Source organism: Manis pentadactyla, chromosome 9 (genome assembly GCF_030020395.1).
Source record: "Manis pentadactyla isolate mManPen7 chromosome 9, mManPen7.hap1, whole genome shotgun sequence".
In the NCBI taxonomy this organism is placed as follows: Eukaryota; Metazoa; Chordata; class Mammalia; order Pholidota; family Manidae; genus Manis; species Manis pentadactyla.
This window is the reverse complement of record NC_080027.1, coordinates 39,338,238-39,365,717: the sequence shown is the minus strand read 5'-3', so window position 1 is coordinate 39,365,717 and position 27,480 is coordinate 39,338,238. Positions and strand designations below refer to the sequence as shown.

Genomic DNA, 27,480 nt, shown 5'->3' with positions numbered 1-27,480 from the left:
ACTACAGACCAATATCCCTGATGAACATAGATGCAAAAATACTAAAAAAAATGCCAAATCGATTTCAAAAATATATCAAAAAGATCATCCATCATAATCAAGTAGGATTTATTCCAGGGATGAAAGGTTGGTGCAACATTCGAAAACCCATCAACATTATCCACCACATCAACAAAAAAGGAGGACAAAAACCACATGATCATCTCCATAGATGCTGAAAAAGCATTTGACAAAATTCAACATCTATTCATGATAAAAACTCTCAACAAATGGGTATAGAGGGCAAGTACCTCAACATAATAAAGGCCGTATATGACAAATCCACAGCCAACATCACACCTAACAGTGAGAAGCTGAAAGCTTTCCCATTAAGTTCGGGAACAAGACAAGGTTACCCACTCTCCCCACTTTTATTCAATATAGTTCTGGAGGTCTAGCCATGGGAATCAGACAACACAAGTAAAAGCTATCCAGATTGGTAAGGAAGAAGATAAACTGTCACTGTTTGCAGATGACATGATATTGTATATAGAAAACCCTAAATAATCCACCCTAAAACTACTAGAACTAATATCTGAATTCAGCAAACTTGCAGTATATAAAATTAATACACAGAATTCTGTTGCATTCCTATATACTAATGAAGAACTAGCAGAAGGACAAATCAGGAAAACAATTCCATTCACAATTGCATCAAAAAAATAAAATACCTAGGACTAAACCTAACCAAGAAAGTGAAAGACTTATACACTGAAAACTACAAGACACTCATGAGAGAAATTAAAGAAGATACCAATAAATGGAAATACATCCCATGCTCATGGATAGGAAGAATTAATATTCTCAAAATGGCCATTCTGCCCAAAGTAATCTACAGATTCAGTGCAAATCCTATCAAAATACCAATGGCATTCTTCAACAAACTTGAGCAAATAGTTCTAAAATTTCTATGGAACCACAAAAGACCCCGAATAGCCAAAGCAATCCTGAGAAGGAAGAATAAAGCAGGGGGGATTATGCTCCCTGACTTCAATCTTTATTACAAAGCACAGTAATGAAGACAATTTGGTACTGGCACAAGAACAGACCCATAGACCAGTGGAACAGAATGGAGAGCCCCGATATAAACCCAAGCATAAATGGTCAATTAATATATGATAAAGGAGTCATAGATATACAATGAGGAAATGACAGCTTCTTCAACAACTGGTGTTGGCAAAATTGGACAGCTACATGTACGAGAATGAAACTGGATTATTGTCTAACTCCATACACAAACTCAAAATGGATCAAAGACCTGAATGTAATTCATGAAACTGTAAACCTTTTAGAAGAAAACTTAGGCAAAAATCTCTTGAATATAAACATAAGCAACTTTTTCCTGGATGCATCTCCTTGGGGAAGGGAAACAAAAGCAAAAATGAACAAATGGGACTACATTAAAGTAAAAAGCTTCCATACAGCAAAGGACACCATCCATAGAACAAAAAGGCATCCTACAGTATGGGAGAATATATTTGTAAATGACATATCTGACTAGGAGTTAACATCAAAAATATATAAAGAGCTTACACGCCTCAACACCCAAAAAGCAAATAACCCTATTACAAAATGGGTGGGATACCTAGGAATAAACCTAATGAAGGAAGTGAAAGACCTATACTCTGAAAAGTACAAGGTGCTCATGAGAGAAATTAAAGAAGATACCAATAAATGGAAACACATCCCGTGCTCATGGATAGGAAGAATTAATATTGTCAAAATGGCCATCCTGCCTATAGCAATCTACAGATTCAATGCAATCTCTATCAAAATACCAACAGTATTTTTCCATCAACTAGAGGAAACAGTTCTAAAATGCATATGGAAACACAAAAGACCCCGAATAGCCAAAGCAATCCTGAGAAGGAAGAATATAGCTGGGGGATTACCCTCCCCGACTTCAAGCTCTACTACAAAGCCACAGTAATCAAGACAATTTGGTACTGGCACAAGAACAGACCCATAGACCAATGGAACAGACTAGAGAACCCAGATATAAACCCAAGCATATATAGTCAATTAATATATGATAAAGGAGCTATGGACATACAATGGAGAAATGATACCTCTTCAACAACTGGTATTGGCAAAACTGGACAACTCCTTGCAAGAGAATTAAACTGGATTATTGTCTATCCCCATACACAAAAGTAAACTCAAAATGGATCAAAGACTTGAATGTAAATCATGAAACCATAAAACTCTTAGAAGACAACATAGGCAAAAATCTCCTGAATATGAACATGAGCAACTTTTTTTTCTGAATGCATCTCCTCAAGCAAGGGAAACAAAAAGCAAAAATGAATACATGGGACTACATCAAGCTAAAAAGCTTCTGTACAGCGAAGAACACCACCAACAGAACAAAAAGGCATCCTACAGTATGGGAGAATATATTGGTAAATGACATATCTGACAAGGGGTTAACATCCAAAAGATATAAAGAACTCACATGCCTCAACACCTAAAAAGCAAATAACCCGATTAAAAACTGGGCAGAGGATAGGAACAGAGAATTCTCCAAAGAAGAAATTCAGATGGCCAACAGGAACATGAAAAAATGCTCTTCATCACAAATCATCAGGGAAATGCAAATAAAAACCAGAGCGAGATATCACCTCACACCAATTAGGATGGCCAATATCGAAAAGACTAAGAACAGCAAATGCTTGTTAGGATGTGGAGAAAGTGGAACCCTCCTACACTGCTGGTGGGAATGTAAGCTAGTTCAACCATTGTGGAAAGCAATATGGAGGTTCCTCAAAAAACTAAAAATAGAAATATAATTTGACCCCAGAATTCCACTCCTAGGGATTTATCCAAAGAATGAAATTTCTCAGATTCAAAAAGACGTATGCACCCCTATGTTTATATTTACAATAGCCAAGATATGGAAGCAACCTAAGTGTCCGTCAGTAGATGAACGGATAAAGAAGAGGTGGTACATATACACAGTGTAATACTGTTCAGCCATAAGAAAGAAACAAATCCTACCATTTGCAACAACATGGATGGAACTGGAGGATATTATGCTCAGTGAAATAAGCCAGGCAGAGAAAGACAAATACCAAATGATTTCCCTCATTTGCGGAGTATAACAATGAAGCAAAACCGAAGGAACAATACAGTACCAGACTCATAGACTCCAAGAAGGGATTAGCAGTTGCCAAGGAGAAGTGGTGGTGGGGAGAGTGGGTGGGGAGGGAGGGAGAAGGGGATTGAGGGGTATTATGATTGGCACACATCATGTTGGGGGGATCATGGGGAAGACAGTGTAGCTCAGAGAAGGCAAACAGTGACTCTGTGGCATCTTACTATACTGTTGGGCAGTGACTGCAATGGGGTATGGGGGGACACAATAACATGGGTTAATGTAGTAACCAGTTTTTTTCATGTGAAACCTTCATAAGAGTGTATATCAACAATACCTTAATTTTAAAAAAGGGGAAAAAATAGGTGGATATGAGCAGACACTTCTCCAAAGAGGAAATTCAGATGGCAAACAGACACATGAAAAGATGCTCCACATCGCTAGTTATCAGGGAAATGCAAATTAAAACCACAATGAGATATCATCTCACACCAGTTAAGTTGACCAACATTGAAAAGACTAGGAACACCAAAGCTGGCGAGGATGTGGAGAAAGGGGAACCCTTCTATGCTGCTGGTGGGAATGTAAATTAGTTCGACTATTGTGGAAGGCAGTATGGAGGTTCCTCATAAAACTAAAAATAGAAATACCATTTGATCCAGGAATTCCACTCCTAGGAATTTACCCTAAGAAAACAAGACAGATTCAAAGAGATATATGCACCCCTGTGTTTATTGCAGCACTATTTACAATAGTGAAGATATGGAAGCAACCTAAGTGTCCAGCAGTAGATGAGTAGATAAAGAAGAGGTGGTACATATACAGAATTGAATATTATTCAGCCATAAGAAGAAAACAAATACTACCATTTGCAATAGCGTGGATGGAGTTGGAGGATGTTTTGCTCAGGGAAATAAGCCAGGTGGAGAAAGACAAGTACCAAATGATTTCCCTAATTTTTGGAGTGTAACAATGAAGCAAAACTGGAGGAACAAAACAGCAGGAGACTCACAGACTCCAAGAAGGGACTAGCGACTACCAAAGGGTAGGGGTGGGGAGCATGGGTGGGGAGGGCGGGTGAAGGGGATTGAGGGGTATTATGATTACTACACGTGGTGTAGAGGAGGGCATACGGAAGACAGTGTAGCACAGAGAAGACAAGTAGTGACCCTATTGTATCTTACTACACTGATGGACAGCGACTTCAGTGGGATATGCAGGGGTACTTGGTAATATGGGTGAATGTAGTAACCACAGTATTTTTCATGTAAAACTTTCATAAGAATGTATATCAATGATACCTTATGAAAAATAAAAATAAACATACATATTAATATAAAAAATGTATGATGTTTACTTATGAGTTGTTGGAAATGTTCTAAAATCAATTGTGGTGATGGTTAAATAACTCTGAATATACTAAAAACCATTAAGTTGCACATAAAAAAAAGAAAGAATGCTAGTGTACACATGGCAGATAACCAAATCATAAATATACAAGGGAAGGATTATATATATCTCACCTATTTCTGGGTGCTTGGCAGCTATAACTAGTCCCCTAAAGAAGCTGCTGGTTTCATTCAAGTATGTGTTGGTGGGGTAGGGGAGACACACACACACCCAGGGTAGAGTTTGGGAGCATGTCTTTATCTTTTTTTGTGGGACTCAGCTATGCCAGACCTGAGAGTTTGATAAAGAAATAAATATGGTGTGGGTATGTGAGAGACAGAGAGTGATGAGTGAGCAGTTGAGAACACAAGCTGTCTAATGTTTTGTATCATTTATTACCATTTGAAAGCCTGTTAAGCAGTGTTTTATAAGCACTAAATCTTCTAGCTTTCCAGCTGCATGTTTATACTGGCTGCCCCTCCTTTTCTTTGTAAGTCAGCCTTTCTGTGGTTATGGGTATTTTTAGCCTAACTAGACATCCCAGAAATCATCTAGTCTCTTGGCAATGGAAAGTTTAAGCCAGTTGCCTTTCAGACAATGCTGGTTTATGATTTCATTATGTATCTGGAAGAGACAGCTTCCCTTGATGTGCTGAGTCTTTTATATGGCAGGGTAGAGTAGAATGTAAGTTCAGTATGCTGCGGTATAAAGAGCACAGGCCTTAGTATCACAGAGATACAGGTTTGAATTGTGGCTTCAGCTGTATGACCTTAGAAAGATTACTTCACTCAGTTCTTAGTAAATGGAGGATGATGGCACTTACCTCCTAGAGTTTCTGTATGGATTAGGTGAGATACATTTATTTAAAACCCTTAGCAACAGTGCCTGACAGATTATTATGCAAATAAATGTTGAAGCTTTCCTTTCCTTTCCTTAAGGAGGAGGAAGGTATTTCTCTACATATTTTTATTCATTTATAAGAAATTTGTTGAATATATCCACTATATGCCAGGCACTGAGTAAGGGTTGGGGATATAGAAATGGATATGGACAAAGGTGGGAGTAGTCACCTCCCCTATTTTTTTTTTAGCAAATGTTTTCTTTGAGCTCTTTGAATCTCAAGAACATTGTCAAGTTAACTGCTGTTGACTATTCTCAATGAACATTTGAAGCCTCCTAACCTGACCAAATATTACAATAATAAGATATGTATATTATATTATGTTTATGGTTTAAACATTTTCACATTCATGATTTTTGTGACTTTTCATGTGATAACAGTAACATAAAGGCAGGGGGATAGGAACATAGGAACCAAGTTTTTGTATGCTATTGAAATTTTGTTGGTATTAATTTGAAATACATTGTTGTAAATTACGTTATGAATTGTAATCCCCAGGGCAACCACTAAGAAAATAACTAACACATATAGTTACAGAAATAAGAAGGGAATAAAAATGGTACACACTAGGAAATATCTAACAGAAAAGAAGGCATTAAATAAAATAGAGAAATTGAGGAACAAAAAAATGTATAGAGTATGTAGAAAACAAATAGCAAAATGGCAGAACTAAGTCCTTCCTTATCAGTAATTACATTAAATGTAAATAAATTAAACTGCAATTAAAAGGAAGAGATTGGCAGCATGTTTTTTTGTTTTTTGTTTTTTTTTTATTGAAGGGTAGTTGACAACAGTATTACATTACATTAGTTTCAGGTGTACAACACAGTGATTCAACATTTATATACATGATAATTCTAGGTACCAGCTATCACCATACCAAGTTGTTACAATATTTTGACTATATTCTTTATGCTATACATTACATCCCGGTTACTTATTTATTTTACAATTGGAAGTGTGTTTATATATATATATATTTTTTTGTGAGGGCATCTCTCATATTTATTGATCAAATAGTTGTTAACAACAATAAATTTTCTGTATAGGGGGGTCAATACTCAATGCACAATCATTAATCCACCCCAAGCCTAATTTTCGTCAGTCTCCAATCTTCTGATGCATAACGAAGAAATTCTTACATGGAGTACAAATTCTTACATAGTGAATAAGTTACACGGTGAACAGTGCAAGGGCAGTCATCACAGAAGCTTTCGGTTTTGTTCATGCATTATGAACTATACACAGTCAGTTCAAATATGAATATTCATTTGATTTTTAAACTTGATTTATATGTGGATACCACATTTCTCTATTATTATTATTTTTAATAAAATGCTGAAGTGGTAGGTAGATACGAGATAAAGGTAGAAAACAGAGTTTAGTGTTGTAAGAGAGCAAATGTAGATGATCAGGTGTGTGCCTGTAGACTATGTGTTAATCCGAGCTAGACGAGGGCAATAAACATCTATGTATGCAGAAGATTTCTCTCAGAACATGAGGGGGGAGGTTCTAAGCCTCACCTCTGCTGCTCCCCATTTTCTCACCAGATGGCCCCCTGCGACTGTGCCTGTCTTAGGTTGTTCCTCCCTTGAGGAATCTTACCTGTCTCTGGCTAACCAGTCATCTTCTGGGGCCATACAGGGAAATGTTAAGTTGGTAAGTGAGAGAGAAGCCTTATTGTTTGAAAAGGTTAGCTTTTTACTTCTTTGCAGATTTATGCCCTGTGGCTTCTATGCCCAGCATTTGTCTTGAGGTGTCTTTACCACTTGGAAGAATTATGATACTCGGTAAATTCGACATGTGGCACGAGTTCTATTTAAAGGTTGTGATTAGGTAGGAAGAAGAAAAGCTATAGAAGTAGCAGGCAGAAGAAAACCTGGGAAGATTGATTATTTCTTTGACATATCTTCTTGTAGAGTAACTTCAGCATGGATAGGTTTTAAACTACTAATTAAATTGTGCACACACATTAACATAATAGGAATATAGTTACCTAACCAAAGCATACCTGTAATTACCAGCCATCTCCAGTGAAACCAAGAAAACCAGTTAGGCACCTTAGGCATTTGTGAAAACTTATCTATGATATGGTGGATATTGTCCGACTGAACTTAAACAGTCTGAGAGAATTCAGATAAACTAGAACAACCCATTCCTGGGGACTGTTCATATTCCATATGTTCTTTTAACAATAAATAGTCTGTGGTTGTAAGATTTTGGAGTGCTACAATTTGCACTTCTCCTAATTCTTGGTTGAGTTCCAACAGTATAGATCCAGTCCAATTTGTTGTTTTACTGTATGCACAGGCCAGCTTAGATATCTCCTTCATCATTCCCATGGCAAGTCCAGGAACTGGTGGGATGAGTGCATCTACACCTGTGGCAGTGCGTGGATCTTTGTTGGAGTTTTTTTTTTTGCTGATCATCTTCTGTCATGAGTCTTCCCGAGAGTGCTGATGTTGGAAGTTCTTTTTCATATCGTATCTTAGTTCATTTTCGGGGTAGCCAAATTAGGCTTTGATCCTCTGTATAAACACAAACAGACCCTTTGCCTACACTTTAATCAGAATGGGTTTTTAAAATACCCAAATAGATGGTGGGACTCACTTTAGTGACAAAGACAGAAATAGGTTGAAAGTGAAAGGCTACAAAAAGATATTCCATGCAAACAGTGACCAACAGAGAGTTGGAATAGCTATACTAATATCAGACAATATAGACTTTAGGACAAAAATGATTATAAGAGAGAGAGAGGTTTTGTATAATGATAAAAGTGTCCATCCATTAAGAAGATATAACACCTGTAAACATATCCATCTAATAATGAATCCACAAAATACCTGAAGCAAAAACTGACAGAATTGAAGGGAGTAATAGGCATTTTAACAATAATTGCTGGAGCCTTTAACACTCACTTTCAATAATGAATCGAATATATAGATGAAAGATCAGCAAGGATACAGAAGACTTGAACAATACTGTATAGCAACCAGACCTACCATATATAGGGCACTCTACCCAACAACAGCAGAATACACATTCTCTTCTATAGTGCATATGGAGCATTCTCCAGGATAGACCACATATTAGGCTGTAAAAATGTATCAGTAAATGTAAAAGGATTGGAATAATATAAAATATCTTTTTTGACCACAGAAGAATGAAGGTAGAAATCAGTAACAAAAGGAAATTTGGAAAATACAAAAATATATGGAAATTAAACAACACATTCTTAAAAAAAAACACAAATGGTGGGACCAAAATGAAATAACAAGTAAAATTAGAAAATACTTAAAAAGGAATGAAAATGAAAACCAACATACCAAAACCATTGACATACAGTTAAAGCAGTGCTTAGAGAAAAATTTATAGCTGTAAAAGACTACATTTAAAAAGAAGAAAAGCTCAACCTAATTGTTTACCTGAAAGAACTAGAAAAAAGAAGAGTAAAATCATATCAAGGAAAAGGAAGGAAATAATAAAGATCATAGTGAAGACAAATGTGATAGAGAATAGAAAAATAATAAAAAATTGATTCTTTCAAAAGATCAATAAAATTGGCAAACCTTTAGCTAGACTGATGAAGAAGAAGAGAACACTCAAATTACTAAAATCAGAAAGGAGCATTACTACTGACCTTATAGAAATAAAAGAATTATAAAAGATGAACAATTTTATGTCAACAGATTAGATAATCTAGATGAAATGGACAAATTCTTAGAAACATAAAATACCTAAATTTACTCAAGAAGAAATAGAAAATCTAAATAGACCTATAACAAGTGAAACAGTTGATCCAGTAATCAAAACATATGCAATAAAGAAAATTCCAGGCCTGCATGGCTTCACTGGTGTTTTTCCCAAACATTTAGTGAAGAATTAGCATGAATCCTTCACAGACTCTTCCAAAAATTAGAAGAAGAGTGAATACTTCCAACTTAGTCATTCTTTGAGGTCAGTATTACTGTCACACCAAAGCCAGTTGAAAACATCATAAGAAAAGAAAACTGTAGACCAACATTCCTTAGAAATAAACAGTTGACCCTTGAACAACATGGGTTTGAACTGTGTGGGTCCCCTTATATGCAGATTTTTTTCTATAAATACATTGGAAAGTTTTTTGGAGATTAGCAACTATTTGAAAAAACATTTCATTTTCTGTAGCTTACTTTATTGTAAGAATGCAGTATATAATACATATAATGTACAAATATGTGTATATCAACCATTTATGTTATTGGTAAGGCTTCCAGTCAGTAATAGGCTATTAGTAAAGTTTTTGAGGAATCAAGTTACACACAGGTTTTTGACTGTGCTAACCTTTGCATTGTTCATAACCCTTGCATTGTTTAAGGGTCAGTTATAGTTCCAGCACAAAATTGGAGCAAATGGAGAAACAATGGAGGAAATATGAGTTGTGCTGTATTAGTGAGGGTAAGAGGAATAGTTTGACTTACCTGCATCACTCTTCCCACAAGGTGGCACAGCTCAGGGGCAAGAGAGATCTTCCTTGCCCATGATTACCACAGTGGGGGAAGGTGAGAATATGGGCCTGAGCTTCCCTAGCTGTGTGATACACTTCCAAGGAATCCCATTTCTTTCCTGCTTCATCCAGTGTAATGAATAATGATCTGCGTGACTGAGGAGCAGGAAGAGATTGGAAGAGCAGCAGCAGGACTCAGGGGGCATTAAAAGGATGAATCCTACTATGTCATGAACTCCATGAAGAAGCCTACTCATAAGCTGCTGGGGGCACCTTGCCCATGGATTCTCCAGACTAACCCATGGACACTCTAAGCACTCCACATACCTCACTCACATCCTCATCCTGTGACTGGCTCCCTGTGCATACTCCTGGTTGTAGTGAGAGTATGTTTTGGAGGATGTCTAGTTAGCATACACAGAAAACAAGCCAGAATCTGTGGGCAAGGGAGAGACCACAAACTTGAGCTTTAGTGCCACTCTTGGGAAAGCAAAAGGGCAGCTTTCAGCACTTGGTCTGGTATGTTGCAGAATTAAGAAAAGGCATAGAAACTTAAAAATTCTGCCACAAATGGGAGCAAAAAGCACTGAAGGTCTGAGAAAGCCTCAGAGTCTGCCAGGCTAATGGAAGGTGTACCTCTCCTGAAGGCAGTTAGTAAAGACTGGAGGAAGTGACCGCTACTTCAAATGTGAAGACACCTAAACAAATCTTCAAGGAACATGAAAAATAAGGAAACGACACCATCAGAGAATCACAATAATTTTCCAGTAGTGGATCCCAAAGACATGGAGATCTACAACTTACCCAATAAAGACTTTGAAATAGCTGTTTTGAGGAAGCTTAATGAACTACAAGAAAACAAAGAAAATTCAACAAAATCAGGAAAGCAATACACACACACACACAAAAATGAGGTTTGAAAGATAGAAATTGTAAAAAAGAACCAAACAGAAATTTAGGTGCTGAAGAATACAATCAGTGAAAGGAAAAATGTAATAGAGAGCATCAGCAATAGAATGGACAAAGCAGAAGAATGAAAAAAGAGTGAGGAAAGCCTACATGATCTATAGCATACCAAAAAAAAAAAAATCGAATGTTTGCCATGCCAGAAGAAAAGAGGAAGGGAAGGGGCCAGCTTATTTAAAGAAATAAGAACTGAGAAATTCCCTAATCTAAAGAGAGATCTGGATATCTTAAGTTCATGAAGCACATAGGTTACCAAACTTGAAAGAGATCCTCTACAACACACATTATAATACAATCAGAGGCAAAGTGAGAATCCTAACAGCAACAAGAGAAGAGAGGCTTGTAACTTACAAAGGAACCCTCATAATGCTATCAGTGGAATTCTCAGCAGAAACCTTACAGGCCAGGGGAATAAGATGATGTTTTCAAAGTGTGAAGGAAAAAAAAATCGCCAACCAAGAATACTTTATCCAGTACAGTTGCCCTACAGAAATGAAGGAGAGATAAAGAGTTCCCCAGACAAACAAGTGGAGGGAGTTCATCACCCCTACTCTTGCTTGACAAGAAATGCTGAAAAAGCATTCATCAGGCTGAAACAAAGTAATGTTAATTAGTAATATGAAAACATATGGAAATATACAACACACTGGTAAAGATAAGCATATAGTTGTGTGTTAACCATTTACCTCTAGTATAGATTTATAGATTTAAAGGATAAGAGCAATACAAATAACTAGCTAAAATAATTTGTTAATATACAACATGAAAAGACATCAAGTGCTTTGTGACATCAAAATGTTTTGTGACAAAACTGGGATGGGGAGAGAATGGTATTTTTTATATACAATCAAAGTTATTATATACTATTATATCTGTAAGATGTTTTATGTAAGTTTCACGGTAACCACAAAGGTAAAACCTGCAATAGATTAACAAAAATAAAGAAGAGAATCAAGCATGCCACTATGGAAAATCATACATTCACAAAGGAAGGCCACAGAAGAGTGAGGAGGAAGAAACAAGGAAACTACAAAACAGATTGAAATAATGACTAAGGTGGCATTAGTAGTCCTTTTGTATCAAAAATTACTCGAAATGTAAGTGGATTAAATTCTTCAGTCAAAAGGCATAGAATTGCTGGACAGATTTAAAAAAAACAAGACCCAATTATATGCTACCCAAAAGAGATCCACTAAAGCTTTAAGGACACAGATATGCTCAAAGTGAAGGGGTGGATAAAGATATTCCATGCACGTGAAAACCAAAAGAGAGTGGAAATAGCTATTCTTATATCAGACAAAATAGATTTTAAGCCAAAATGGTAAGAAGAGACAAGATCATTATATAATGATAAAGGGGTCATTTCATCAAGACGATATAACAATCATAAATTGTATGTGCCCAACATTGGAACACCTAAATATATTAAAATACTAACAGATCTGAAGGGAGAAATAGACAACAATAGACTTCAATACCCTACTTTCAACAATGGATAAAACATCCACAGAGAAAATCAATATGGAAATGTTGGAGTTGAACTATATTTTAAACCAAATGGATTTAATAGACATGTACAGAACATACTCATACCATCCAATGGCAGCAGAATGCACATTCTTCTCAAGCACACATGGAACATTCTCCAGGATAAACTATATACATTACAAAAGAAATCTTAGCAAAGTTAAGAATATTAAATCATGTCAAAAGACACCAAAGTGTCTTTTCCAACCACAATCATATAGAATCAGTAATAGGAGGAAAACTGGAGAACTGCACAAATATGGGGAAATTAAACAACATGCTTCTGAACAACAAGTTGGTCAAAGGAAGAAATCAAAAGGAAAATTAAAAGTATCTTGAAACAAGCAAAAATGGAAACACAACATACCAAAACTTATGGGGTGCAGCAAGAGCAGTTCTAAGAGGGAAGCATATGACAGTAAACAGCAGAAAAACAGAAAAGATTAATGAAACCAAGAGCTAGTTTTTTGAGAAGATAAACAAAATTGACAGATCTTTACTTAGGTGAACTAACAAAAAAAAGAAGACTCAAATAAATAAATCAGAAATGAAAGAGAAGACATTACAACTGAGACCACAGAAATACAAAGAGTGATAGGAGACTTTATACACCAATATATTGGATAAGCTAGAAGAAATGGATAAATTCCTAGAAAATACAACCTACCAAGACTGAATCATGAAGCAACAGAAAATCCGAATAGGCGATTAAGGAATAAGGAGATTGAATCAGTAATAAAATACATCTACATACTGATGATACCAGAGCCAGGTAAGGACACTACAAGAAAAGAAAACTGCTGTTAGAACTAATCAATAAATTCAGTAATGTTGCAGGATACAAAAGCAACATACATAAATTTTTTATAGAACTGCAAAAGAGCCCAAGTAGCCAGCAGAATCTTGAGAAAGAAGAAAAAATTTGGAGGCATCTCACTTCCTACTTTATACTACAAAACTATAATAATCAAAACACTATGGTACTGACATGAAAATAGACATATAGACCAACAAATCAGAATCAAGAGTCCTGAAATACTCATGCATATATGATCCACTAATATTAGACAAGGGAGAAAGGATACTCAGTGGAGAAAGGATACTATCTTCAATAAATGGTGTTGGTGAAACTGGATAATCACATGTAAAAGATTGGAACTGGACCCTTGTTTTACACTACTCACAGAAGTTAACTTGAAATAGATTAAAGACTTAAACATAAGACCTGAAAGTTTAAAACCCCTGGAAGAAAACATAGGTAAAAATCTCCTTGACATTGCTCTTGGCATCAATTTTTTGCACATGACAGTAAAAGAACAAACAACAAAAACAAAAATAAGTAAGTGGGAGTACCTCAAACTAAAAGTCTTCACAGCAAAGGAAACAACAAAATATAAGAGAAAATATTTGCAGATCATATAGCTGTTAAGGGGTTACTATCCAAAATAAAAGGAACTTATACAATTCAATAGCAAATAACCCCCAAACAATCCAATTTAAAAATCAGAAGAACTAAACAGACATTTTTCCAAAGAAGACATACAATGGCCAACAGGTGTGTGAATGGATGCTCAACATTGCTAATCATCAGGGAAAGCAAATCAGAAACACAATGAGGTGTCACCTCACATTTGTTAGAATGGCTATCCTCAAAAGGGTAAGAGGTAACAAGTGTTGGTGAGGATATGGAGAAAAGGGAACCCTTATGCTCTGGTGGTGAGAATGTAAACTGGTACAGCCACTGAAAGCATGGAGGTTCTTCAAGAAATTGCAAGTAGAACTACCATATGATCTAGCAATCCCAGTTCTGGATATATATCCAAAGGAATGAAATCAGGATCTCAAAAATATATATGTACTACCATGTTCATTGGAACATTATTCATAATAATGGAAACAATCTAAGTGTCTATCCACAGATGAACAGATAAAATTATGCACACACCCCCACACACAGTAGACTATTATTAGCCATGAGAAAGAAGGAAATTCTGTCATTTGAAACAATATGGCTGGAACTTGAGGACATTATGCTGAGTGAAATAAGTCAAAGAGAAAGACAAATACTGTGTGATATCACTTAGATGTAAAATCTTAAAAAGTGTAACTAATAAATATAGTAGAATGGTGGCAGCCAGGGTATGGAGGAAATAGGGAGCTGTTGGTCAAAGGGTAAAAACTTCCAGTTATAAGATGAGTAAGTCCTGGGCATCTATTGTACAACATGGTGATTACAGGTAACAGTACCATATTACATATTTGAAAGTTGCTAAGAGAGTAGATCTTATATAATCTTACCACAAGAAAGTACTAATTATATGAGGTTATGGTTACCAACCCTAGCGTGTTAATCATTTCACATTTTATTATGTAAGTGTATCAAAGGAACATGTTATATACCTTAAACTTACACATTATATATCAATTATGTCTCAGTAAAGCTGGGAAAAAAGCATCCAGATTGCAAAGGAAGAAGTAAAACTCTCACTACCCACAGATGACATATCATTCATAGGAAATCCTAAAGAGTTCATGAAAAAATATTAGAGCTAATAAACAGGTTCAGCAAAATTGCAGGATACAAGATCATCACACAAAAATGAGTTGCATTTCTATACCCTGGCAGTGAACAATCTGAAAATGCAGTCAGGAAAGCAGTTCCTTTTACACTTAAAATTTTAAATTACAATTTAAAGCATAAAAAATAATAGAATAATTATGAATAAATTAAATCAGTGAAGTGTAAAACTTGTACATTGAAAGCTACAGTACCTCATTGAAAGAAATTAAAGAAGACCTGAATAAAGGGAAAGACCTTCTGGATCATGGATTAGAATACTTACCATTGTTAAGATGACAATACTCTCCCCACTTGTTTTGCAGGTTAATTGTAATACCTATTAAAATTCCAGTCTCCTTTTTTACAGAAATGAACAAGCTAATACACATATGGAATTGCAAAGGATCCCAAATAGCCAAATCAATCTTGAAAGAGGACAGAGGTAGAGGACTTACCGATTTTAGAATGTACTGCAAATCTACAGCAATCAAAAGAGTGCGCTACTGAAATAAGGGTAGTATAGCATCTTATAGCATGGCATAGAATTGAGAGTCTAGAAATAATCCCATATAACTATGGTCAAGTTGATTTTCAATATAAGGCTGCTAAGATCATTTGGTGGGGAAAAAGAATAGTCTCGTCATATGGCGCTGGAAACTGTATATCTACCTGCCAAAGAATGAAGTTGGACCTCAACCTCACACCATATACAAAATACTAAGTTAAATTGGATCAGATACATAAATGTAAAAGCTAAAACTATAATTAAAACACTTAGAAACACTTTGAGAGTTTAGCTGTAGAATTACTGATCCCTTATGGCACTTTTGTGCTATTATGTGATGGACTTCAAAGACTCGATGTTGGGTCAAGATTATCTTTACATCAGTCTGACTCTAGTGCTTTGCACAGAGTTGGTGCTCAGTAAAGTCTGTTGACCACATGAATGAAAGAGACAATGACAGTTTCAGCCATACTGTGGTTTTCCAAAAGGATTTTAGATGTTCACAAACTATTATGTGTGTCCTTGTTGTGTACTTGAGTGCTGTAAGTGTGAGTTTCCTCTCTGGGCATTCTCTTCCACCAAAACAGAGTTCAGGGGACTTGAGAAGAGGTTCTCCCCAGCAGTAGGTAATTGTCATTTGTATATATCATAACTTGGGCATGTAGACAGTATCTTTAAGTTTGACTCTGCTACTTCTAACAAAATGGATTCATACCCTGTTTTTTAAAATTATATTGTTTCAATGCAATCCCTATCAAAATACTGACAGCATTCTTCAATGAACTGGAACAAAAAGTTCTAAATTCATATGGAACCACAAAAGACCACGAATAGCCAAAGCAATCCTGAGAAGGAAGAATAAAGCAGGGGGGATCTGGTTTCTAACTTCAAGCTCTACTACAAAGCCACAGTAATCAAGACAGTTTGGTACTGGCACAAGAACAGACCCATAGACCAGTGGAACAGAATAGAGAGTCCAGATATTAACACAAGCATATATGGTCAATTAATATATGATAAAGTAGCCATGGATATACAATGGGGAAATGACAGCCTCTTTAATAGCTGGTGTTGGCAAAACTGGACAGCTATATGTAAGAGAATGAAACTGGATTACTGTCTAACTCCATACATAAAAGTAAACTCGGAGTGGAACAAAGACCTGAATGTAAGTCATGAAACCATAAAACTCTTAGAAGAAAAGATAGGCAAAACTCTCTTGAATATAAACATGAGCAACTTCTCATGAACATATCTCCCTGGGCAAGGGAAACAAAAGCAAAAATGAAAAAGTGCGACTATATCAAACTAAAAAGCTTCTGTACAGCAAAGGACACCATCAGTAGAACAAAAAGGCATCCTACAGTATGGGAGCATATATTCATAAATGACATATCTGATAAGGGGTTGACATCCAAAATATACAAAGAGCTCATGTACCTCAATAAACAAAAAGCAAAAAACCCAGTTAAAAAATGGGCAGAGGAGCTGAACAGACACTTCTCCAAAGAAGAAATACAGATGGCTAACAGGCACATGAAAAGATCCTCCACATTGCTAATCATCAGAGAAATGCAAATTCAAACCAGAATGAGATACCACCTCACACCATTTAGGACAGCCGCCATCCAAAAGACAAACAACAAACATTGGCAAGGATGTGGAGAAAGGGGAACCCTCCTGCACTGCTGGTGGGAATGTAAATTAGTTCAACCTTTGTGGAAAGCAGTATGGAGGTTCCTCAAAAAACTCAAAATAGAAATACCATTTGACCCGGGAATTCCACTCCTAGGAATTTACCCTAAGAATGCAGCAACCCAGTTTGAAAAAGACAGATGCACCCCTAAGTTTATCGCAGCACTATTTACAATAGCCAAGAAATGGAAGCAACCTACATGTCCATCAGTAGATAAAGAAGAGGTGGTACATATACACAATGGAATGCTATTCAGCCATAAGAAAACAAATCCTACCATTTGCAACAACATGGATGGAGCTAGAGGGTATAATGCTTAGTGAAATAAGCCAGGCAGAGAAATAAGCCAAGTATCAAATGATTTCACTCATCTGTGGAGTATAAGAACAAAGAGAAAACTGAAGGAACAAAACAGCAGCAGACTCACAGAACCCAAGAATGGACTAACAGTTACCAAAGCGAAAGGGACTGGGGAGGATGGGTGGGAAGGGTAAGATAAGGGGAAAAAGGGGCATTGTGATTACCACACATAATATGGGGGTGGAGAGAGCACGGAGAAGGCAGTATAGCAACTACAGTGCTGTTCATCTAAGTGTATATTATCGATACCCAAAATAAATAAATAAATAAATAGCTTTACTGAAAAAAAAAAGAAATACTATCTGAAATTTAAAATTTAACTGAGAAAAAAATTATATTGTTGCTTCTTATTATAGAATGTTTAGAGCTTAAAGTATAAGTCTAGCCTAAGTCTGAACACCTCTTATGATGTAGAGCTCAGTACCTCCCAAGATACCTATAGCTATCACTGAACTGCTCTGATTGTTGAAAGTTACAAAGTTCTTTCTTATGTTGATCAGCAAATCTTTTCTTCTAAGTGTCTACTTGTTTCTCCAGTAGAATCATGCCAAACAAGTCATATTTGAAGCAAAAATACTGTCTCTTTCAGCTCTAATTCCATTCCTCCTGCATTTTAATCTGCTTTCAGTTTACTTCTGGGTAGCTTATATCACTAACAGTTTGTGTGGGTTCTGAGAATACAAATGAATTTATTACTATCCTAGGTAAAATATAAACCAAGCTGCCTTTTAAGCAGCTGCCTTTATTATAGGGTGATATTGAAGTTTTCTGCCTATTCCAAAATAAATCTCCCACTAGACACTACAGATCTCCCATTATTTATTTAGGTTCAGTGTTGAATTTTCTTGTGCAGACATGTGATGCTGGTCAGCCACAGCTTTCTCCTATTAATACCAAAGCACAGATTAGTTTATTAGATTGGAGCCATCTAGCAAGGTGATGTGGCTATGAGGCATAGGAAAAGGGTTTTGAATGGGAGGAATTAACACAGAAAAGCTGGAATAGAAGCCATTGTGCATAGGTAGGACAGACCTTTGCTAGAGATGTAGGGAGAGGAGAGGCATGCTTGGGAATGTACCTTTTTACTTCCTTTACAGGTTTTCTCTGAGATAATCCTGGCATAGTAAAACTTTAAAAGTAAATCTTTTGCTACAAAAGAATATATATGTATTCTATTCCAAAGCTAAATGGAATCATTCAAAGAAATAACTTTTTGTTTGGGATCATCTGCATGGCTACTTATCCACTTTGACTCTCTGGCAAATTCTTATTTATCCTTCAAAATACATAAGCCACAGGAAGGCTTTTCCAACCCTGCTCTCACCCCGTCCCAGGTAATTCATAATTCCCTCTTTCATGCCATTCTGTCTCATAAGCATACCATTTCACTGTATTGCATTGAATTATTTATTTGTCTGCCCCACTGGACTGATTCCTTGAAGACCTAGACTGTATCTCATTCTTCTCTGTATTCCCAGTGCCCGATAGGGCTTATCAGTGACTGGCTTATAGTAAGTTTGTGATAAATGCCTGTTGAGTAAACTTGTAGCACTGTTAAAATATCAGCTGCACACATTTGTAAAAGCATTTTTCTCACCAGACATTTATTAGGCAAGAATTGGAGAGTAGGAAACAAAGGTAATGAGATCATCAAGAATCCCTAGTTACTGGCTATGGAGTAGGTGACATCTGCACATAATTCTTACACAGTAAGATTAATGTTATAATACAGGTATTATGGGTTTGGTTTTAGTTGTAAATTCATATTATAATGCAGGCATAAGACAAAAAAAAATTGTGTTCTTAAATCACCGGGATTTATGCCTTTTTCAGTTCAAATATAATGGATTAAAGGAGAGACTACATTTAATTTTGGTTTTCTATGTAAACATCTATTGATTGCACTGCTATGCATTTTTGTAAGTATTTGAATATTTTGTTTTATAGCTGACTTATATTGCTTGAGGAAAGGTTTGGGCCTAATGAAAGGAACAAATTTCTTGTTTGGAAAGGTGATTAATACTGTATCCACCCTATTAAAGAAGGTGAAGTATCCCTACATCTTCTCCCAGGCATGAGCTAAACAGCCATCAGTCTTATGTCATTTAAGCAGGGTCTAGTTTGGAAACAAAGGCTTAAACCAAATGTCTTCATGGAAAACTCTTTCTCTTTTGACAGGATTTGTTCTTAGAATGTGTTTTGTTAATAAATAAACTCATTTCTTATTGTAGCTGCCAAGGGAATTGTCTTTCTTGGTGGGTGGCTTTGAAAGCACAGGAAAGATTTTCATTCTTTTCCTTAGCCAGCATACTTTTCACTATTTGTCTTTTGTTTGTTTATTTTTAGGAACCTGAATTCCAAGGTAGAAAGGAGTCAAAGCTGCAGTGACACTGCTCAGGACAGAGGGAAGAGCAGACTCAGAGCAGCTCCAGCCAGCAAAGCCAAGGTATACCTTAGACTCAGGCTTCTGGGACCCTCTAGCCCTGGTCCGTCACCTGCTGCACTTGGCCATTAAAGAAGCTCTTCCAGACCAGAGAGGCAGAATGGGCCCTAGGCATACCAGTGATGTTGGAGAATTTTACAAATAGAAATGAGGGAAGATAGTTTGAATTATAGCAGCCACATGGTAGAATGAGGGCCCATAAAAAACCTTTTTAAAAGTTATTGAGTTTTTTTTTCTATAGATTTGCAATTTTATTAATTATTTCAAGTATGTAGGGATTTCTACAAATGATGTGCACTTTAGGTTAGGGATTTTCTCCATTTGTGAATTTAACACTGTATTAAGGAAGGTGAAATATCCCTGTATCTCTCAGGCATGAGCAAAATGGCTACTAATCTTGTGTCATTTAAGCAGGGTCTAGTTCGGAAACAAAGGCTTGAACTAAATGTCCTCTGTGGAGAACTCTTTCTCTTTGCCCCAAGGATTTCCCCAAGGCTCACATCATCCTTAATCCCTTTCCTTACCCTCCTTTTCCCTATGCCTCAACCATCATGAAGAAATTATGAAGAAAAAATATGTACGTATAAATAATCTTTTTCCTCTCTTTCAGGTCCCAGCTATGACCCCAGCATCTAACCCCATCATTGGGGTCCTCTTGTCCACTCGAAACAACCGCTGCCTCTCGGCCCCTGACTTAACCATTGAAAAGCGTCTGCCCTTCAGCTCCCTCTCATCCTTGGCTTCATTGCATAAGCCAGAGCGCTCCATCAGCCCTGAGAGCAATGACAGCATCTCTGAAGAGTTAAACCATTTCAAGCCCATTGTCTGCTCCCCATGTACTCCTCCCAAGAGACTCCCTGATGGCCGTGTGCTAAGTCCCCTCATCATCAAATCAACACCCCGCAACCTAAACAGAAGCCTGCAGAAGCAGACTTCTTATGAAGCCAGTCCACGGATCCTCAAAAAGTGGGAACAGATATTTCAGGAGCGGCAGATCAAAAAGACCCTTTCGAAAGCCACCCTCACCTCCCTGGCTCCTGAAACAGGGGAAGATTTAGTTGTCACTGAAGTTACTCATTCTAGCAAGGAGAAGCCACCTCTGACTTTAAATACAAGACTGTCCACTGGTCAAGTACTCTCTGAGTATACTGGACCCACCCCCACTGACCCTGATTATTTCCCCTCTGTTAGCCAGACAAAAGCAGAACGGGACAGTGATAGTAGAAGGAGTCCTGAGATCCCATTGGAAACCTGCTGTTCTTCAGAATTCAGAGTGGGAGCCAGTGCAACTTCTTTGGAGAGAGAGCAGTTTGAAGGATCAGGGTCAACCCTAGATGCCAAGTTAGACAAAACCTGTATAAGCACAACCCTGAAAATCTCGGCAGTTAATTCAGTGCTACCCCAAAACAGTGTTTTGGGTGGGGTTCTCAAAACAAAGAAACAGCTGAAGTCAGTGAGTCGTTTTGATCTGCCTAATGGTATTCTGACAGACAACCTAGGTGAGGAACCACTTCCTTCCTTGCGTCGGGGCCGAAAAAGGCACTGTAAGACCAAGCACTTGGAACAAAATGGCTCCCTTAAGAAGCTGCGACAAAGCAGTGGCGAGGTGGGAGTGGCCCCAACAGACCCAGTACTGCGAGAGAGGGAGCAGAAACTGCAGCAAGAGGAAGAGGACCGCCAGCTGGCTCTGCAGTTGCAGCGCATGTTTGACAATGAGAGGCGCACTGTGAGTCGACGAAAAGGAAGCATGGATCAGTATCTCTTACGGTCCAGCAATGTGGCCGGGGCCAAGTAGCACCTAATGAACAGTGTTACCTATTTTTAAGAGGTCTTTGGGCTTGATCATTTATCCTGAAGAGCTGAGTGTTCTCACTTTGGGTGTCTTTTAATGGCAAAACACTGTCTGATATGATTCGGAGAGGTCCCGGGGCCTTTGTAGTCTGTATCCAAGGGAATTGCATCTTTGCCTCCCTGTGACCCAGGCCAGAAACACTCCCCACCCTTAAGTGGCCCATCACTCAGGGCTTCTGGGCCAAATCTGGCAACACCCAACTTGGAATGAGACTCAGGAGCACAGTGGACAGAATTAGAAATGGTACAGGAAAGAGGAGATACCTTCTCAAACTGATAGACCTCCTGACTTCCTTCACCAGGGTGTTGTTTTAAACCAGCCTTGCAGATAAAAATTTAGTTCCATCTTTTCCCAAAAAGTGGAACAGTGTCATCCTTTGGCAGATCCAAAGAGATTATGTTCCCCCTTCTCCTTACTCTTGCCACAAGTAAATATACCCAGTGAAATCAGTTGAGTTTATACTTCTACAAAAGTAAATTTACATTCCCTGCGTAAAAAATGACATTTGATTAATGCTATATAGTTGACCAACCACATTCACAGTCATTGTTTAATTTGGTCTTCCCAGGAAACTTAACACAGAAGTGATATTAGCTCCATTTTTAGATGATAAAACTGCAGTGCAGATTTTCAGGATCTCTGAACTAAGAGGCAGAGCCTAGACTGACTGCTGGATCTCCTGACAACAAATCCCATGGATTTTCCATGCTAACAGGCTGCTGTTATGAACAGCAACTCAAGGGCATGCCAGGGGAGCCTAGGGAAAGCTGGCTGGGCAAAGAATACCCATCATGCAAAACCCACATGCAGATAATTGAGATTGACTGGAAGTATCAATATATACTGTGCCCATATCCCCACCCCGATGGTTTACTGCCTTCTTTATTCCTGGGGGTGGGGGTTGGAGGGCCTCTACCCTGTGAGATAAATGACAATTGGATTCCATTATTACCATCCACATAGCCGAGGGTTATCTGCAGTGTTGATCTAAAATCCAAAAAATTTGCCAGAAGTCAGGCAAGAACAATGCTGAAACTCCATGCTATGGAAACAAGGTATCTAGCTGGTTACAGCTGGTAAATTCAGTCCCATGAACCTTTGGGGTTTATTTTCCTTAGCAGCCGACACCATGTGTCTTTTGCATCCCTGGTGGTGCTTGGTGCTTCTGCCCGTCTGGGCTCTTTGAGAATAGGGATTAAGGTATGACTTTAGGGAATTTCAGATGGGCTGGCATTCCCTGTGCATGTATGAGCTGTTACTATAAAGACATATGACTGGCATTTTAACAAACTTTTCAGAGCTTATATATCGCTATGTATGTTGTCCCCCTTGAGTGGTCCTAACAGGATACTGCATAGGTTTTTCAATGATGTTGCCATTGGCAAAAACATTTCTGGAACTATCCTCAAAGTGTAGAAACTTTTAGAAACATAGATTTCTAAAATGTTAATACGAGAAGGGACCTTAATGGTCACCTCTTCAAACTCTTCCTCTTAGTAATGTGGAAGATAACATCCCAAACAATGACTCACTGATGTAGGTCACTAGGGATTTACTATATCGCCTTTTGATTCTTCTCAGGAGATTTCCCGCCCTTCTTCTCTGAGCAAACATCTTTAATCTTTCAAGGTTATAGGAAAGAAAATTTTAAGTTTGAAATTAGAAGCTATTTGAAGCCTCTAGAAGAGAAGGTAGGTTATCAAGAGGGTTTGAAGTAGTAAATATAATGCAGCTGTAAAGCAATCAGATCCATTTTCTTGTGTAGCTTATTAACAATTCCCAAAGAGAAGTTCCAGAGATGTCTTAAGCATTTTGGTCATCATTGAGATATGTGGAACCTCTTCAGTGACTACTTCAGTGGGAGTGCCCCTCACCTGAATGTGTATGTATTCTGTGCGTCTTTGCGTGCCCACATGCAGAAGTATGTTTCAAAAAACATACATCAGTCTCATTACTTTATATTCACACCACTTCACTTCTAGGTCCCACCAGCAACATAAGCCCTCCAAAGACTGCTGGAGGATTGGTACCCAAGATGGAAGAGCTGGCACTGGTCTGCAGAGGACAGGAAGGGTGACTTACTAAGTGCCCTTTGAGGAAACATCCATTACTGCCATTTCATGTAGTTCCTTTTTGATCTTAGTATTACTGGGAGTCTAGTCTCATTGGTAGAAGCAAAGACACTTATTTTTCCACCTGCCACCTTTTTCTATATCTCCAATAATTTGAAAGGCACTTTTCAGTTGGAACAGATTTTTGGTTTTGGAAAAAAGATAAATATTTTTAATAGAAAAAGACATATATTTTAAATATTTCCCCAAAGTAATGCTTTCATTTTAAGCAATTGCCCAGCAGTAGCAACAAATTTTAGCTTCAGGTGCAGAGTGAACAGCCACTTGTTAAATGCTGGATCCAGCTTACTGACTTTCCTGCTTGCACCTACTCTGGTGCCTAGAATGGTAAATGTTGTTCTTTCCCAAACTTCCAGCTGAGCAGTAGTCCTTCAAATACAGGTAAAGCAGTTTAGGTTAAAGAGGGACTTGGCTCCGTCATTAAAATTCTCAGCTTGGGAGGAGGAAAAAAACCACTAAGGTATTTTCTATATTTTAAGTTTTGTCCCATACTTAATAACTAAAACCTGAACATTTTTTCTTTTGAAAAATTTCCTTCTCCTGTTTTTTGATTGTGGAGTTGGTCACAAATGGAGTTATTGATATGACTTCTTTGGAGAAATGAAAGACAAGGTAAATAGAGGGATGAGGGGAGGGTTTGTGAGATAGAACAAGATACAGTATTTTACAAAGCAAACGTATTTCTCACAGATCACTGGAATCTAATTCACCATACAAATTTCTCATGTCCTGCTAACTCTGTTCCTTGTGTATATGTATTCTGTGTTTTTTATTAAAGGAGAAGTTGAAGGTGGTTGGAGAATAGAGGTCATTTTGATGGGAAACCAAACAATGTGGTGCCCTGAGAAGGGGTGCTCAGCCCTGGCCCAGATGGGGAGAGACAGTTGACTGTGTCTGTTGGACGAAGTTACCCAGGCCTGTTAGGTTGGTGTCAGATCGGGATTATACCTCCAGCCCCGACTCCTTTCCTATAATTGCCTCTTTTTAAAAGGTTGATTCTTCTTGGCTTAGGCTTCCCAGGAAAACCTTTTGTAAGTGGCTTCATTCATTTTTGTTTAATTTTTGAAATTTTTGCCTGGAGGACAAACTGGTGATGAATCTTCTTTTTGTTGTTGTTGTTGTTGATCATTTTCCCAAAAAAATGCCCTTAACAGAGTAAAGCTGCTTAATTAATTGCTGTATGATTACAAACTGAGAAACCAACTGAAATGGGAAGCTGCCACTGTGCATGCCTGGCGAAGCTGGTGACCGAAGGCTGTGCCGTTCATCCTTCTGTTACATTCGACAGATGCTTCCTGAGCCCCGAACTTGTGCCAGCCCCGTGCTGGGTTGTGGAGACACACACAAATGGAAAAGACAGTCTCTGATCTTGAGGAGCTCAGTGTGTAATGGAATGTATTTGAATGTATGTATGGCTGAAAGTTTGTTAATGGTCTTTTGAAAGGCCACTTCTTTCATAGTGATCTTGGACAGTCCATTCAAGGTACTGTCCAGCACCCAGCAGACTGCCTTGAACATTTCAGATGCCCCCATCAGTATTTGTGAATTTTACTGTAATACTGCTTTCCATTTCCTAAGTGTTCTACCAGAGGACAATGGATGCTCTCCTCCAGTAATTACAGGATGGTAACATCTTCAAGAGCTGCTTTTAGCATAAGTCTCAAGAAATAAGTCAGGTTGTGATTGATCACTACCATGGTCAGGGCTTACATGTCAACTTGGAAACCTTTTAACCTCTTCCCCCAGCCAGACTGCTCACCAGAGCTGGCAGCAGCTTGGGGTTCCTTTCCCTTTGTCCTGCCTGGCTCTGCACCGAGCTGGAAGGTCATCAGAGGAGGAAGGAAAGAAACACTGAAGGCTGGATCACAATCAAAATGCTATAGGTGGAACAGACATGGAAGTCATCTAAGTTAAATTTGATCCCTACCACCCCTCTTTTCTTTTTTAAGAAATGAGGATCTTAAGGTCCAGTGCCCTGTGCCCTGTTTTATACTGTAGCTTCCTAGGGTCTGAATAAATAGTCCATTAAGTTATGTATACACACACAACTTGCTAATGAGGGGACATCGAAATTATTTAGGAGGCTCTTTAACAGCTTTTCCTTGATTTTTTTTCAGTTAGAATTAAAATATACCTATAGCCCCTGAAAACAACCCTGGTCGGGAAAAGCCCCATAGAATGAGTGATATGAATATGGAATCTTAGGAAGTGATATATTTTTATTGGAATAGTCATTCTAACCACCAAGAGTTAAAACCCAGCCAGCTCTTCATTTTTCTTTGAAAATCCAGAACTCCTTAGGAACTTAAATCCTTCTCAGCCAGCCTTTTCCTCATCAAACCATAGAGTAGTCTTTTGATCTGGTTTTCAGAAGTGAGCATATATAGATGCTATAAAAAGTCTTGTGACTCAGTGAGAAAACAGTGTGCTTTTGTCAGGGACGGCACAGATTCTGGGGAAAGAAGCTGCTAAGGAGCTTTTCCTCTAAAGATGATCCAGAAATGTATCTTTACACATGATTGTTATTCACTGTAGCTTTCTGAAAATTATTCTACAGAAAAGAGGTAAGCAGAGATTACCAGTTTAGATATTAAATTGGATAAAGGAAAAGTGCCAAGACTGAATGTGCACATTGTTCCATGTATCATCAGTATTTTTTTTCTTCCTAAGAAGAATATTTACACTTTTTGCTTTGTGAGTAAATGCTTCCTTAATATCTTGTCAGTGTGGGAGGCAGCCTCAAACTTGGAACAGGCTCTGCCTTTTCTGGTGTCTTACATCAAGAACTAGTCGGACAAAGCCAAGGCAAGGGCAGGCTTGTTCATCTTTTTGTTTAAAAGGGGTAAAAACAGGCAGTGCACTCCTCAAAGTTCAAGCCATTAGAGCTCAAGAGTAGCTTTTGGGCCCTGGCCCTGAATGCAACAGTCAGATTCTCCCTTGGTGGCCCTGCCCATCCTCCAAGCTGTGCTACCAATGGGAGCAGGGGCTCTCAGTGGGTTCAACCCTTGGCCTCTAGCAGAACACTTTAAAAAGTCCTAATAAGAGAATGGATAACTGTGCAAGGAAAGAATGATTATTAAATGCCAACCTGTTTTTTTTTTTTGCACCTAATCAACTGTTTACTCTCAATTCTTTGTACAAACAGCTGTCTTAAGGGCCTTTTCCCTTTCCCCCAGAAATAGAAAATGGTTGTATATTGGTTTTATTCAACCTGCTGTCTGCATTAGAATTGGAGAAGGGCCCTGGATCCTTGTGCACTGCCACTGCTAGCTGCTTCTCCAACACATAATGAGCATTTTGACAAAAGAGTACTCAGAACAGGGTGTGCCCTGTCAGGAATGCTGCTGCCAGCAGAGAGATGGCACAGGATCAAATGGCATGATGTGTTGTTTAAACAGTACCAAAGTGCGTTTTTCAGTGTATGTTTGCCTGTTTGAGGAGGGGCCCATGTTGAGAATTCAGTAAAGCAAACTCATGAAAGTGAACATTCTGTTTCTAGTCTAAGTCTTTGGAGAGCAATCTTGGGCAAA

The 27,480-nt window shown here is 37.9% G+C and overlaps 1 protein-coding gene across 1 annotated transcript in view; it reads left to right on the top strand.

Annotated features, from left to right (window-relative positions):
• The window catches only part of RNF169 (ring finger protein 169), a 90,511-nt gene extending 63,076 nt beyond the window's left edge, over positions 1 to 27,435 (top strand). The window contains exons 5-6 of the mRNA XM_036929774.2: positions 19,870 to 19,969; positions 20,577 to 27,435. Coding sequence (XP_036785669.2) covers positions 19,870 to 19,969; positions 20,577 to 21,761 — 1,285 coding nt within the window. The 3' untranslated portion in view covers positions 21,762 to 27,435. The remainder of the gene's footprint in view (positions 1 to 19,869; positions 19,970 to 20,576) is intronic.
• Positions 27,436 to 27,480: the final 45 nt, after the last annotated feature.